Source organism: Alligator mississippiensis, chromosome 1 (assembly GCF_030867095.1).
Source record: "Alligator mississippiensis isolate rAllMis1 chromosome 1, rAllMis1, whole genome shotgun sequence".
In the NCBI taxonomy this organism is placed as follows: Eukaryota; Metazoa; Chordata; order Crocodylia; family Alligatoridae; genus Alligator; species Alligator mississippiensis.
The window spans coordinates 244,022,557-244,038,623 of NC_081824.1; the positions used below are offsets into that span (position 1 = coordinate 244,022,557).

Below are 16,067 nucleotides of genomic sequence, written 5' to 3' on the forward strand. Positions count from 1 at the left end.
CTCTGGCTGCAAGTGGCTGGCTCCTGAAGCAGCTGGGAGCTGGGGTGGGTGACCTCTCCTGGGGGTTACCTCGCAGCTTGGGGTGGAGACGGAGGGCAGGGAGCAGGAGGCCCCATGTACGAGGAACAAGGGAGCAGTCACCAGGGTCTGCTGTTACACCTGCGCCCGTTTCAGCACCTGGAGGCTGGGGTTAGGGCTCTGCACCCCCAAGGTGCCACCTCCCAGCCTGTCCTGTCACACCTGCTTCCCAGCAGATGGAGGTTTCTAAGGCCCTAGGAGATGGAGCAAGGCAGTGGGTCTTCAGCAGGGCATGGGGTTGCGTCAGTGTGACCGACCGGAACAGAGGCTGACCCCCTTTAGCATCCCTAACAGGTCTCATGGGGCCCCTGCCCTGAGGAGAGCCATCCCTAGCGGGAGCTGCCATCTAGGGGGACAGCAGCCCTGACTGCCTGGGACGGCTGTCTAACAGCTCTGGGGCCAACATCAGCTCCTTTTCTAACAGAACCTTTACTAGGCTGGAAGCTTCAGTCCCTGAAGATGTCAGATGAGGAGTTTGATGATGAGTCTGATGCCAATGAACCGGAAAAGGAGGGAGAAGATGGGGAAGAAGAGAAGGAGTCAGCAGAGCAGGAGGAGGAGGTAAGGAAGCAGGACAGAGAAATGGGAGTCCTTGAGCATGAGGGAAGGGCAATCTCTATGAGGGGGTCATGTGGTAGCTGGGACTAGAAGGGAGGGGGCAGCCGTAGTTTTTGTTTGATGCTTTCTCTTACTGTCTGATTCTGTCTGTGTTGTTTCCACCTCTCTACCCCCCCATCCCAGAGATTGATCTCAAACCCTCTGACAGAGGAGATCATGAAGGAAGGCCTCTCACTCCTGTGCAAAACTGGCAATGGCCTGGCTCATGCTTATGTGAAACTAGAAGCAAAGGAAAAGTAAGTAGGGAAATATCACGCTTCCTCCTCCCCTGGGTCTGCTTCTCCTCACAGATTTATAAGTCCTGTCCCTTGCTACATGTAGCTGAACCACCTGACATCAGATGATCCCTGACCAACTAGCATTCAGCCTCTTGCATCAGGAGGGTATTGCTGAGGCCCGTCTTTGTGGTTGTGGATTCCCTGGTTGCTTCAGCTGCAGATGCCCAGAAATCAGGCCTTAACTGAAATCTCACTGCAGTAGGGCAGGCCTGACCTGCACCTGCGTATCCAGGTTCAATGAAGTATCAAGAGAACTAATCATGGGCTTGTTAGAGAGCTAGGCAAGAATGAGCACCGGGGCCATTCTCTGAGAGAGCCACATAGAGCAAAACGCTGTTCCTTTTGGGTGCCTGAATGGCACTTTTCCAGCCATACAAGTAGCCTATTTGACACAAACATGTAGGTAGCCTTTTTTATTACCCTCTGCATTGCAGATACCTAAGCGTGCACATTAGCCTGAGCACACACAGGTGACTATGCACTGGCTATGCAGGCACTATGACTATGTCCATGCACCCATTCTGGATGCATAAGTTATGAAAATGTAGCTGGACAGAAACCCATGACTAATGGTTGTTAAATGCAGGTGGATGTGGGGGCAGCAGTGGCTTCAAGCAGTTGGGAAATTTAGAATCAGAGAAAATTAGGGTTGAAAGGGACCTCAGGAAGTCATCTAGTCCACCCTCTCACCCCACTCCCTGCTCAAAGCAGAACCAGCCCAACTATATCATCCCAGTCAAGGCTTTGTCTAGGCAGGTCTTAAAAACCTCCAAGGATGGAGATTCTACAAACTCTCTAGGTAACCAGTTCCAGTGCTTTCCTACCCTCCTAGTGAGAAAGTTTTTCCTAATATCTAGGCTAAACTTCCCGTGCTGTGAATTGAAACCATTGCTCCTTGTTCTGTCATCTGCCACCACTGAGAACAATCTAGCTCCATCCTCTTTGGAACCCCACTTTAGGTAGTTGAAAGCTGCTATTAAATACCCTCTCAGTCTTCTCTAGGAAGTAGGCAGACTTAGATTGCCCCTTTCCCATACTGGGTTTGGACTTGCCTTGCTGACTTCCTAACACATGACCACCACACCATGGATCAGGTATCAGCCACACCCTTCTCTTCCTTTGAAGCTTGCCTCCTGGGCAGCCAAGAGGGAGAGATATGGAGGGGTGGGGGGTGAGACGCAAATGAGCTAGAGAATGTAAGGGTCAGTGAGGTGGCTGCTACCCTCAATGGGGCAGGGCTTTTGGGTTCTTGTCTAGACCCTTGTCTCCAGTGAGGCAGAAACCTCCCCACTGCACTGCTCTCCAGCCATTTCATCCAGTAAATGCAGGGGGCAGCTACTGACTGAGCTGCAAAGGGACCACCAGAGAAGGAGTGGACTTGCAGCATGGTGGTTACAGCACTGTGTTAGGAAGTCAAAGATCTGTTACCTGGTCAAGGGGGTGCCTATAACTTACTTCCTGGGTGAGTATCTTAACTATTCATCTACTGGGGATAGAACATGGGGACTTATGCTCATATAAAGAGCTGTGTACCAGGTTAGCCTATACATGTGCACTGACCTGTCCCTGGTGTAGTGATAAGTGCCAAAACTGCTCAGGTAAGCAGCTAAAAAACTGTCCTTTTGCCACACAAAAGGGAAATGGAATTCTGCCTGTGATGGATAAATACAGTAGGTAGATAGCTACATTGAAGCTATAGCTAGTGCTCTTGGTGACCAGGTCTCTCTCCAGGAGTGGCCATGAAGCCCCCGGAGTCCCAGCAGCCCTCACTTTCTAGGCAATCACTCACCACACCTTGATGTCTTACTTTGATATAAGGGAGGCTGCCCTAGGGCTTCCCAAATTGCTCCCTCAAAATGACTACCAGATGCCTGTGGTCACTGCCTTACGGACTAATTGCATGGCTCTCTTCCTCCCTTACACCATGCCCCATGCCTCTCAAATGGCATCCTTATTGATGTTGTCTTCTACTTAGCCCCTCATTAAGGGCTCCTGGACCCTCTCTGGTCCCACACTCTCAGCAAACTCCAGATCTTACTGCCAGGCTTCTCTCAGGGCCTGGGCTTATGCCTGCATTCAGCCCAGCCCTCCTCAGTCAGATGATTCCCTCTACCCGGCATACCTGCCAGCAGCTTTGCAGGATGCCTGACCTTACAGTGGCAGGCACCCCAAGTGCCCTGTCTCACTGTCTGCTAATGGGTAGTTAGGAGTGTAAGAGTGCATCCACTGAGCTATGTTCTTTATACCATCTTCTGGTGCTGTTTCCACAACCAGTCATTACCCAAGTTCATCAGTTTCTTGCAGCATCTTCCTCCCTAAGCCACCTACTACCTCCAACCCATGTATCAACAAGCACCACAGGGAGGACATGGTCCATGTCCACAAAGCAGAAACAGGCTCTGTTGCCCCTAGGATTCCTTTTACCAGAGACCCCAAGGATTGGCATGGCCCCTTGTCCAATTTGGTATCAAGTGAACTTTTAATAGTAACCCCTAGGCTTATTACAAGTATTCTTCCTTGCAATATGACCTGGCAAGAGGTTCCTTCAGGTGTAACAGCAGTGACCTTCGGTGATACCTGTCTCAGATCCTCTGCTGGGTATATGGGATGTTAGTTTCTGGATTCCTTGTTGTTCAAACAAGAAGTCCAAGGCTGTTCCTGTCTCTCCAGGGTGGCAACACAGAACACACACGCGTTCCTTTGTTTGTCCATCACTTTTGTAATTTCTCTCATCTCATATTGTCCAATCCCTTGGCCATGTGCCAGCCACATTCCTTATAGGGAAATGGCTGCCCCTTGCTTGCCCAGTGCCCAATCACAGCACTCACATCTCCCAGTGCCTCAGAAGGCACTCTGTTCAATTTTGTTGCTTAGTTTTGGGAAGGCCTTAGCATAGCTCAGTTTGCCTGCTACAGGCTCCTGGCCAGGCAACCTGGTCATTTCCTATCTCTTCCCTTTCTCTCCTGGAGGCCATGAAGCCCTCTATGATGGGACCACTCTCTCATAGACACATTCACTCATCATCTTTAGCATCTCTGCTTTCTTTGTCCAGGTCTATCCTTCCACCTCCATTTCTTGGGCAGGCTCCTTCACACTCTAGTACTGTAACATGGGGTCCTGGACTAGCATCAGAGGATTGAAATGACACCTCGTTCAGTAAGTGACAGAAAGGCTTTACTTACTATAAGTATTCAAAGTCAAATGAGCCCAAACCAAAACAAAAGTCCAGTAATTAGCTATAAGGTGATGATTTCTCACCCAACAGGCAATGAAAAGGCGGTCTGTTTCTCTTCAACTTCTTGAGTAAGCTGAGCACAGCAGTAGTTGGTGTCAGACAGATTTCTCACTCTTGAAGCACCTGTTAGCTGTTCTACTTCTTTCTTAAATCCAAGGCCATCCCTGGGGGATGCGAATCGGGGCAGCCACCCCGGGCCCCATGTTTTGGGGGCCCTGCGGAGCAGAGGCGGCGCAGAGCCGGGTGGAACAGTGGCTCTGCGTCCAGTCACTCGCATCCCTTCACCTTCCCCCCTACCGCCGCTGGCTTCTTCAGGTCCAGGGCACGTGGGATCGGAGAAGGGGCAGGGCCCCGCATGGGCTGATTTGCCCTGGGTCCTGCTCCCTGTTTGGGTTGCCTCTGCTTATACCCTTAGTCCAGCATCTTCAAAGCATTCTTTTAGTTGTGTAAATCAAAAGAGAATCCCCAGCAGTAACTGGCAGGGAAATCCTGTTAATCAAACTGCTCATTACTGGTTATCAGAACGTTCCAATTTGAATGAATTACCTTCCTTGGTGACAAGAGGTTATCCATTTCTACTTAGTTTGGGATGCATCAAGAAACAGATTAACAACCAGGAAAAACACCAGTGTCCTTGAAAGATCAAGGGAACCACTAGGCAAAACAAGGTAAATCAGGAGGAAACAGCAAAATAAAAGTAAATCAGGAGACGCTTATCACATATGGAAAATGTCTCTTCTTGAACATACCATGAGTTAATTGCAAAAGAAATATTTACCATACTAATTAATCAAGGATAGACCTTTCACACGGTTACATACCAGACAACTAGAAGCCTGCTTAAAATTATCATGAATATAGTAAGATAAACTGAAGTGATACCTCATTATTTCATCTCAGATGGCCTAGCCATGAACTCACATCCTCTTGTACACTACGCAGTTAGCAGCAGTATTTTGTATTTTAACTTTTGTGAGTTAAAATGCCCAGCTTAGCATGAGTTTTAGAGTCATCAAGTACTCCAGGCCTGATTTGTAGCTCTACAGCCCTCTGTTTCCAGCCATCTGCCTTTTTTTCCCCTTTGTCATCTTCAGAGACACTTCTCCTGACAGGATATAGGCTGGGTAGTAGCCTTCTCACCAGTGGGAAAGGGCAGAGGGGAAAGAAGGGAGAAGTTTGTTTCATTTTCTCATCCTTTGGCAGGGACCTGACAGACATCGGCCTCCTCCAAAACTACATTCACTTGCGTTATGTGGACTTGTCAGAGAATCAGCTCCGAGACCTGTCTCCTCTGGGCAGCCTCATCCACTTGCTATGGCTGAAAGTGGACGGGAATCGACTGACCAGTGCCACCCTACAGGAGCTGCCCTATTTGCAGATTGCCAGCTTTGCCCACAACCACATCAAGGACACTGAGGGCATTAGCCACCCACGCCTTGGCAGTCTCAACCTTAAGGGTATGTATGTACTAGGCCTCAGCACAAGGAGGTGATCTTTACTGTATGTCCTAGGAAAGGATCTCTGGAGGGATTAACTCTTTCATTGCTTGCTTGTGTATGTCTCAGGGAATGAAATCCAGGTGATATCAGGTCTGGATCCAGGGAAACTAGCCAACCTCCACACCCTAGAGCTACGAGGGAATAAGATAGAAACCACAGCAGGGCTGCACCTGCCTAAGCTCAAGAACCTGTACTTGGTAAGAGCTTGTGACCACAGCCACAAGGGGTAATATGCTGCAGAGAGTGGCACAGGAAGCTCAGAGATGGTTGGTTAGCCATGGTAGCCTGAAAGCAGGGCTGATTTGCACCTTATAGACTAACTGAATCAGAGATGTATAAGCTTTCATAAGCAGTTGGTTTACTTCAACAGGAAGCTCAATCAAGGAACCTGTCCCCTACAAATGAGTGTAGATCTCCATGCCCTAGGGTTGTACTGAGTCAACACTGTCCAACTTTTCTGGCTGAACATATTTCAAAATGTGGGGGATGAAATCAATTCTTTGGGACAAGAGTCTCTGTCCTCTTCTTTTCTCTACAAGCTCAGGCAGTGGAAATAGATCAGAAACCACTTATAAGTTCCCTACAGAGAATCAGGTTGCTGTAACTAGTTGTTAGTTCTCATCTTCTTCTTTCTTACCCTTTACTCTGAGCTGAACTGCTTAGCTATGTAAGAAAAAACAGCAGCTTTTGTTGGGTGATTTTCTATACTAAAACAGAGCCAGGCAAGCTCTATTCCTCTCCTCTTTGGGGCTCCCAGAGCTCAGCAGGGAAGCAGACAATGAAAAAGCCTCCCTTACTGTCTCCTTTTTAAAAAAATTTCATATCAGGCCAAATCACACAAATCAGTTCTGAGTTCTGTGAACTGAGAAGAGCTCAATCTTTCATATCTGTGTGATGCTACCACTGGCAAGTATCCTGTTTCCAAGACTACTCACCCTGGGGTTTCAGATGCTCCAAAATCCATGGCAGGCATCCTACATGCAGTCCCCAAGCCTGGAGGTCATGGAGTTGAGATGCCCCTTAATTTCACTTGCCACTCACCAAAAAGCCAAAAGAGCAAGCTAGAGGGAAAGCCCCCATCATCATAAATTGTGCAGCCGAGATCCTTACATTTGGAGGCATTTGTAGACACTTGCCAGGGCCAGCCTACCCACAGTGGTAGGGACAAGCCTTCACCCTCTAACTACACCAAGGCCATTCAAGGCCAAGAAGAACGGTATCTCCCCAGCCAAGTAAGTAAAACCACCTGGGCCAAACACCACCTCATGGTGGTATGGTATCTCCCCTGCCTTGGACTTTTGGCTAAGATCAAGTGTCTCCTCTCTCCTTTTTTTTTTAAATTAAATGTTGTGTTCCAGGTCAAATTAGCCAAATCACTTCAGAATCCTATCAGCTGAGCAGAACTCAATCGTTCAAGTCCATGTGGTACTACCACACGCAAGTATCCTCCATCCCAGACTCTTCAGTTTGGGGCTTCAGATACTCACAAATCCATGGCAGACATCCTATGTGCAGGCCTAAGCCTGGAGGTCTTGGGGTCTGAATGCCTCCAAGTCTTGCTTTCCCTTAGCCAACAGGCCAAAGGAGCAAGCTAGGGAGAGATCCTCCATTTCCATAAAGTAGGCGTGTAGATGAGAGCCTCCCATTGGGGAGCTATAGTACACTCGTGTAAGGTGTCTTGTCTGCAGTGCATTAGACAGGTGGGTATCCTCTACCACACCATGCTATTCAAAAGTGATCTCAGCCGAGGGAATGGCCGAGGGAAGTGCAGCCAAACTACACTTGATTTTATCCCACAAGAGGCCAAGAAGCAACTGTCTCCTCTCTCCTCGTTATGGAGTAGGCAGCCAGCAGGGAAACTGCTGAGCAACTGTACAGCAGCTGCCAAGAGCACACCAAGCTCACACTGAGGTTGCTACCAAGGCTGCAGAGGATGTGATGGGAGGCTGTGTTGCTATTTCCTCTCCAATAAGCCCGATTCAAATACCAGTTTTAAAACTACAGATCATAGCACAGAGAACTTCCGTTGCCTACATATGAATTGGTTTAAATAACACAGCAGGACAAAGTCTGAAGAAATAATTTCCCAGCATGTTAAAGGACTGCTTCTTGTTCTAAAGCATATAGGAAGAGAGGCTAGACTCAACTTAGTCCTAAATAACATGCAAGGACAATAGCCTGCACAAGAAGCAGTAAGTAGGGCTCTTGGATCTCCAATAATTTTAAAAGGAGCAGTTAAGGAAGGTAAGGATTTTGCTGAGAAACTGAATAGTTTCTTTGCATCAACCTTCATAGCAGTGGATATTGAAAAGAATCCTCCCCCACTCTGCTCTTGCTGTACCAAAGATGAGGTCATGTGTCTACACCTCTGTCTAGCAGTGTCAGAAAAAGTACTGGAGCTGACTGATTATGTAAGAGGCTATACCAACCCCAGATGGTTACAGCCAAGAGTTCTGAAACAAGATAAGTACAAAGTAATGAGTTAGTGGCAATAATACATAATTTCTAATTAAAGCCAGGTAAAAGGCAGAATGGAGTTGCACTCTCTAGACTAAGGCAGATGCATAAGTTTATATAAGCAACAATTTATTTAATCAGATACTATGAAGAGACTACAGGGAGCAGAGCCTCTAAACAGAAAGCAGTGATTTGAATACAAAGGACAGGGGAGGGGGAGGAAAAGGAAGGGGGCACTACTGAGAGATGCAAATGTAGACAGAGGAGAGAAAAACAAAGCAGTTAACTTAATGAGGGAGAGGAAGAGGTATGGAAGAGGGAGGGAGATGGGTGGGGGGAGATAGGGGTTAAAAAGGCTAATCCAGGTAATGGGGTGAGAATCTATAGTTTCGGTTTAAACCATAGTTAATATGTTTCAGCCTGTGGATGATATTTTGTTCCACAATTTACCATTCAAGTTGGTTTTTAACATTTTGTTAAGAACACCTAATTTGAGGTCAGAGTACTTAGAGGTCACTGGAATTGATGTCTAGTCAGTGTCCATTCAATATTTTACACAGGAATTGTCCTGTCTACCCAATATAGACAGCAGGGGGGCACTGTAAGCAGGTAATGGTATATATGATATTGGTAGAGGAGCAGATGAACGAACCTTAGATGTTGTAATCTTTGTTGTTTAGTCCAGCGATGATGTTGTCCATGTGGATAAGGGAGCACAGATAGCATCTGGGTCTGGAGGAGCAAGGTCTGGTGCCTTGGTGAGAAGATGAATGAATACTGATTTGACATCCATTTTAGAAAGACACACAAGCCTGTGGCAGAAGACTAACTTTCCTGGACATTCCATCACTAACCTCAACATAGCTGTTCTTCAATAACAGAACTTTAAAAAACAACTTGAATGGGAAATTGTAGAACAAGAAATCATCCACAGGCTGGATTGGGTTAAGTATGGTCTAAACTGAGACTATGGAATCTTGTTTGATTACCTGGATTAGGTTTTATAAACCCTATGTCCTTCAGTGGGTTAACTGCTTTTTTTTTTCTCTCTCCTACCCACTTTGCCTCTCTTAGCAGCATCCCCTCCGTGTTCCTCCCTCTTCCATACCTTTTGTATTCAAATCACTGCTTCCTATTTAAGAGCTCTGCTCCCTGAAGTCCCTTCATAGCATCTGATGAAATAAGCTGTTGCTTACATAAACTGGGGCATCCAAACCCCAAGCTTCGGGGCTTGGACCTGCAAGTAGGACACCTGCCAAAGGATTTGGAAACATCTGAATCCCCAGGTGTGGGTGGAGGATGTTTGCTGGTAGTAGGGCCACTTATGGTTCTGGACTCTTGGATTTGGAATTAGTTTTGGCTAATTTGGCCTCGGATACATACAATTTTTTTTTAAAAAAAGCATCTCTGACTTAGTCTTAGAAGGCCCAGTTGTCCTCCTTCCCTCCTCCCCAACTCCTTGTCCAATTTGTTTCTTTTCCCCACCATTTTTTCCCATCAATGCTAGCCCTCAGTCTCCCTCTTTGGGCTCCTCATCCAATCCCAACCCCAAAACCAACTTCTTCTCCAAAACTCTGACCAGCCAGTTCTACTTCTCTCTCTTATCCTGGCTTCTCATCAGAACTGTTTTCCCTCCTTCATGTCTTCCCTGTCTTCTCTCTGACCTACTCCTCCTTATTTTCCTTGTCAGCCAGCCCTGTTCTCTTCTTCCAGCTCTTTGTCTGATCTGCCTACTGTTGCTGCCTTCTATTTGCTCCCATTCCCTCCCATCCCCCAAACTCCTCATTTCTTTCTCTGGCTTATAGTCCCAGTGTCTTCTGAGGTGAAACACATAATCAAAGTCCTTTCTGTTCTTCAGTGTATGAATTTGTTAATCCTCTCCTCTTGCTCCATGTGCTACACTCCTGATCCTGGTTTGCATCTCCTTACTTCAGCCAGGAACTACACCTAAATTCAACTCCTAGTTTCAGTCACTTTGACCAATCAGTCTCAGCTTCTCCCTAAGCTCCCAGTCCCAGAATCTTTCATTAACCAGTTTTCCCTCTCTCTGAACTCCACTTCCCTCTCCACAGTACTAGTTGCACCTCCCTTCTAGACTACTTGGTCAAAACTACTCTCTTGCCCTTCCAATCCAGCTCTTTCCCCTCTTCATTTCAATCATTCAGCATCATCCTTTTCCTCCTCCTCTCTGCCTGGGTGTCAGCAGGGGGCAGTAGGAGCACAAGAACTCAGTTTGGATACCTGGACCCAGCACAGCCTGTGGCAGCCCAGAGTTGGGGTTTCATAGATTTCATAGACATTAGGGCAGGGGTGGGCAAAATGCAGCCCGGGGGCTGGATGCAGCCCGCCAGGCCATTCTGTCTGGCCCACGGGGCCCCTAAAAAATTTAGAAAATTAATATTTATCTGCCCTGGGCTGCCAGTCATGTGGCCCTTGATGGTTTGCCAAAACTCAGTAAGTGGCCCTCTGCCCAAAATACTTGCCCATCCCTGCATTAGGGGCTGGAAGGGACCTCATGAAATCATCGAGTACAGCCCCCCACCATAGGCAGGAAGTCAGCTGGGATCAAGTGTTCCCAGTAAGAAAAATATCCAGACATTTTTTGAAAGAGTTTAGAGTAGGTGCTTGCATCACCTCTGGGGGGAGTCTGTTCCAGACCCTGGACACACGCACCGTAAAGAACTTTTTCCTTATGTCTAGTCTAAATCAGGCTTCCTGGAGTTTGTGCCCGTTAGACCTTGTTATCCCTTAGGGAGCTCTGGTGAACAGCTGTTCTCCCAAGTACTGATGTATCCCTCTTATATAATTGTAGACTGCTACCAAGTCACCCTTCTCTTTTCCAGACTGAAGCATCCCAAATCCCTCAACCTCTCCTTGTATGGCCTGCCCTCCAGGCATTGGATCATAAGAGTGGCTCTCCTCTGAACTCTCTCAAGCTTTTCCATATCCCTCCTGAAGTGGGGGGGTCCAAAACTGGATGCAGTACTCCAGCTGCGGCCTCACTAAGGCCGAGTAAAGTGGGAGGATGACATCCCTGGTTTTGCTTGAGATACATTGGTAGATGCACACCAGAGTTTGGTTACCTTTGCCAGCCACAGCATCACATTGGTAACTCATATTTATCTTGTGGCCAATCAGGACCTCCAAGTCTCTTTCAGTCATGGTGCTAGCAAGTGTAGCATGCCGAGCTTCTAAGTATGTTGCGAGTTCTTCCTACCGAGGTGCAGTACCTTACACTTCTCAACATTTAAGGCCATCCGGTTTTGGTGAGCCCACCTTGAAAGTGTGTCCAAGTCAGCCTGTATCCCCAGCCTGTCCTGTAGTGTGACTGCTCTCCCCCATAATTTGGTGTCATCCGCGAACTTTGCCGGTTCGCATTTGACTCCCGACTCCAGATCATTAATGAAGATGTTAAAGAGTACTGAGCTCTGAAGGACTCCACTGCTCACCCTGTACCGCACTGATTTGGTCCCGTCAACTAGTACTCTTTGAGTCCGACCTTGTAGCCAGTTATCTAGCCATCGGACCATAAGATGATTAAGGCCACAGTTCCCCAGCTTAGCCATGACGACATCGTAGGGAACTAGGTCAAAAGCTTTCTTAAAATCCAGATACATGACATCCGCGTCATCTCCCTTGTCCAGTGCTCATGTCACCTGGTCATAGAAGATGAGGTTGGTCAGGCAAGACCTGCCAATCACAAAGCCGTGTTGGCCAGCCTTCAGAAGCTTACCTTCTGTTAGTCTGGTGTTGATGGATCCCTTGACAATTTTCTCTAAGGTTTTTCCAGGGATGGGCATCAGACTGATTGGTTTATAATTCCCTGGGTTATCCCTCCTCCCTTTCTTGAAGATAGGGAGGACCATGCTGGCTCTTTTCCAGTCTTTTGGGACCTTGCCCAAGCACCATAAATTTTCGAATATCTTTGCCAATGGGGGTGCAATGATGCCTGCCAGCTCTTTCAAGACTCTCGGGTGCATTCTGTCAGGGCCCATGGATTTGTGAATGTCCTAGTTCTCAAGGTGTTCCTTCACCTGATCCACATCAATTTTGGGCCTGCCACCCACTCCTAGGCTGGTTCATGTCCTTTCTGACAGTGTGATCCCCTTGGGAGGGTGAAAAACCGATGCAAAAAAATCATTTAGGAGACTGGCTTTTTCTTGGGCAGCAGATGTCAGCTGCCCCATTTGATCCCGCAGTGGCCCAATGCTATCTTTATTCTTTTTTCAACTTCCCACATATCTGAAGAAGGACTTTTTGTTGTCCTTGATACCCGAAGCTAGCCTGAGTTTGGTTTGTGCCTTGGCTTTTCTGGACCGCTCCCTACAGGTATAGGCAAGTGCTGAGTAGTCCTCTTTGCTGATACTTCCCATTTTCCAACTGGAGTAGGCTTCTCTTTTGAGTTTAATGAGGTCCAACTGTTCCTTGTTCAGCCAAGGGGTTTCCTTGCCCATTGATTACATTTCAGGTTAGATGGAATGGCTTTCCCCTGTGCCTCAAGGATTATGTTCTTGAGAGATGACCATTCCTCATGTATTCCCTTATCTAGGGGGATATGGCCCCTAATTTCCTGACTTACCAAATCTCTGAGTTTGTGAAAGTCAGCCTTCCCAAAGTTAAGGAGTTCAGTTTAACTGAGGGATTTGCCTGCTCTTTGGTGAACTGAGAAGGTGACCAAATCATGGTCATTGTCACCAAGCTTCCTCTCGATCCTGAGGTTGCTCACTAGGTTTTCCCCTTTGGCCACAACCAGATCGAGCAATGCCTCTCCCCAAGTTGGCCCACAGACTTCCTGTGTTAGGTAGAGGTCATCAATGTAAGCAAGAAAGCTGCGTGACCTATCTCATTTGGCCATGCACTCATCCCAAGAGATGTCAGGGAAGTTGAAGTCCCCCATGACAATCATGCATCGAGAGCACGCAGCCTTGACCAGTTCCATACTGAAGTCCTAACCAAGTTTTTCCTCTTGGTGGGGAGGTCTACAGTAGACTCCCACAAGTATGTCACCCTCCCCATGTGCTCCCTGTATTTTGACCCAGAGGGTCTCAAGATGCCCTTCCTGGTTAGAAAACTTAATTTGAAGGGAAATGAACTGATCCTTGACATAAAGAGCAACACTCCCACCCTTTTTCCCAAGACAGTCTCTCCTATATAAGGTATAATCCTCCAAAGCAACAGACCAATCATAGATAGAGTCCCACCAGCTCTCTTTTATCCCTACAAGATCATAGTCATTTTCACATATGAGAAGGGCCAGTTCCTTTTGCTTGTTTCCCAAGCTCCTGGCATTTGTGTATAGGCAGTTGAGTCTGCCATGAGAAGCCCCAAGCTTCCCTATGGGGTGAGGTGGTACCTTTCCTTGGGCTTTCATTAGAGCAGGTTCCCTTGGGCTGCCCAAGTTATTGGTAATGCGTGACCTGGGATAGAACTGTTAATAGACCGTCCGTCCCCCTGCGGTCTTACTTTAAAGCCCTGTCAAGAAGGTCAGCCATTCTGGCCAAGAAGAGCTTCTTCCCGTTCCAGGTGAGGTGGAGGCCATCACTTCCTAACAGTCCACTCTCTCTGAAGTGCAGACCGTGGTCAAAGAAGCCAAACTCCTCATGATGGCACCATCGCCGGAGTCTTCGATTCACCTCACCAATGCACCTTTCCCTCCAGAGCCCATATCTTGCGACTGGGAGGATTGTTGAAAAAACTATCTGAGCCTCCAGAGCCCTGAGCCCAGCCCCCAGAGCCCTGTAGTCACACATGACCTGGCCCAGACTGTTCCGTGCCATATCACGTACGCCCACATGGATGAGTAGCATGGGGCGGTGGTTGGAGGGCTGGGCACATTTGGGGATCCTCTTCGTCACATCACAGACATAAGCTCCAGGCAAGCAGCAGACCTCATGGGCTAAGGGGTCAGGGCAACAGATTGCTCCCTCTGCCCCGCTAAGAAAGGAGTCACCCACCACGATAACTCTGCGCCTTCTTGTGGGTGCAGGTGCTGGTGGCCCTCCATCCTCACATGCTGGAGCCAGCAGTATGGCTGGCTCAGTTGATGTGAGGGGTGCAAATCTCACCCCCTGTTGGTGAGATTGACCATGGGGGATCCCCTTCCCTGGTCACTGACGGTACACATGCCCCACCCCCCCGGAACCAAGGTGGCACTAGTTGCTCATGCTAGACAAGTACCGTATTTTTGCGCATATATCCCACGGGGTATACGCGATTTTACAAAAAAAAGGATGGGTATGGGCTATACAGGGGTGCGGGCTATGGGCGGACTTTTTTTCGAAAGGGGGTCGCCGCGGGGGCGGGCTGGGCTGTGCCACCACTGCCATGGGGGCCAGGGCCAGGGCAGGCTGTGCCGCCTCCCCCCTGGGCCCGGGCTGCGGCCAGGGTGGGCTGCGCCACCTCCCCGCTGGGCCCAGGCTGCGCCGCCGCTGCCTGTAACATCAGGAGTCCCTGAAGGGCAGCTGCGGTGGCAGCGGCGGCACCCCCGGGCGAGAAGGAGATGGAGGGCGAGGCCCGCCACGGCCCCCCAGCCTGCCCTGCTGCCACCGGGGCCAGTGGAGAGGTGCCGCTTGGCTTGGAGTCCTTGCCCTCTGTCTCCTTCTCGCCCGGGGGCACCTCCTCGCCTGGGGGTGTGGGGAATACAAGGGGGTGCAGGGAATAAACGGGTGTGGGGTATGCATCAACTATTTTTCGAAAACGCAATTTTCTGCGGGTTATACATGGGTACAGGTTATACCCGTGTGCGGGGTATATACGTGAAAATATGGTATGTGTTTCTTAAACCTGTTACTGAAAGCTTTGGGAACAACCCTCATGCACAACTACCAGGCATAATACAAAGAAAGTGCTACTCAGCTCTGGGCTGGAGCATGCTTCATAGTTTCATACTTGATGTGTGGATTTTCAGGGAATTTAGCTGCAAAGTTCCAGAAAGTCTACGGGGCATACGTAAAATCTGCAGTTTTTCAAAGACTTCTTACTTGACACACTTTGGTAAGGTTCTCATTCAGCTTTCAACAGACATGTAACTGACTGTCACGGTATTCTTGCTGCAAAATAAGGAGGCACTAAAGCTGTTCAAAGGCAAGGTCACCAGAACTTTTTAACAAAGAAAAGAAAAGCATTCTTCACTAACCACTTTCCCAGAAGTGACAAGAACTGTTTTGGCTGAAATAAAAAAGAGCCTGAAACAAAAAGCTGATGTAGAAAATTTCTATCTTAACCATTAAACTTTGGCAAAGTTATAACACAACTCAATATGCGGTCTTAGACTGGAAAGTGTTGGGACATGTCAAGCAACTTAATTACAGACTATGCTCCCAGACCCACCAATAATTGTTAATAATGCATTATTCATATAGATATTATAAACCAAACTTTTGTTTTTTCGGTCTCAAAACCCAAAAAGAAGGGCATGGCCAATCAAGTTGAAAGATGGTTAATTTGAAATTGTTAAAGCAAAAGCACTTTTCATATTGCATGCAATTAGAAGTTGTTGCAACTAGAAGTTATTGGAGTTGAGGACTTAGCAATATTCAAATAACATTTATATGGATAACAAGAGTATCCTGAGCTACACCACTAAATACTAATAAAATGTAAACTCAACCTCCTGCTTCAGGGATTAGGCCAATCTCTAACTATTAGGCATTAGCAAGAAACTTCCCTAGAAATGATTATCCCATATCTACCTCCCATGGGGTTTCTTGCTTCTCTGAAGCAGTTGTTATTGAGATGTAGACATATCAGTTGTTATTGGCCAAAGTCAAGGATAGGGTATTGGACCATCACAACTGGGCCGATCTGAGCTAGAGTTCCCTATTCTACAAACTTCCAGCTTATATCCAGATATTTGTTTTTTTTCTTGACACTGTTCATCTCTAGGGCCACAGTGAGAATCTT

The 16,067-nt window shown here is 47.8% G+C and overlaps 1 protein-coding gene across 4 annotated transcripts in view; it reads left to right on the forward strand.

The window, feature by feature from the left end:
- LRRC23 (leucine rich repeat containing 23) overlaps window positions 1–16,067 on the forward strand; it is a 19,903-nt gene continuing 3,836 nt past the window's right edge. The window contains exons 1-5 of one of the 4 annotated variants that reach the window (XM_019476501.2): window positions 1–44; window positions 503–639; window positions 820–932; window positions 5,413–5,666; window positions 5,775–5,905. In XM_019476501.2, coding sequence (XP_019332046.2) covers window positions 538–639; window positions 820–932; window positions 5,413–5,666; window positions 5,775–5,905 — 600 coding nt within the window. In that variant the 5' untranslated portion in view covers window positions 1–44; window positions 503–537. Of the gene's footprint in view, window positions 45–66; window positions 640–819; window positions 933–5,412; window positions 5,667–5,774; window positions 5,906–16,067 lie in introns of those variants that run through there. The other 3 variants (XM_019476500.2, XM_059720431.1, XM_059720432.1) reach the window with 3 other exon arrangements.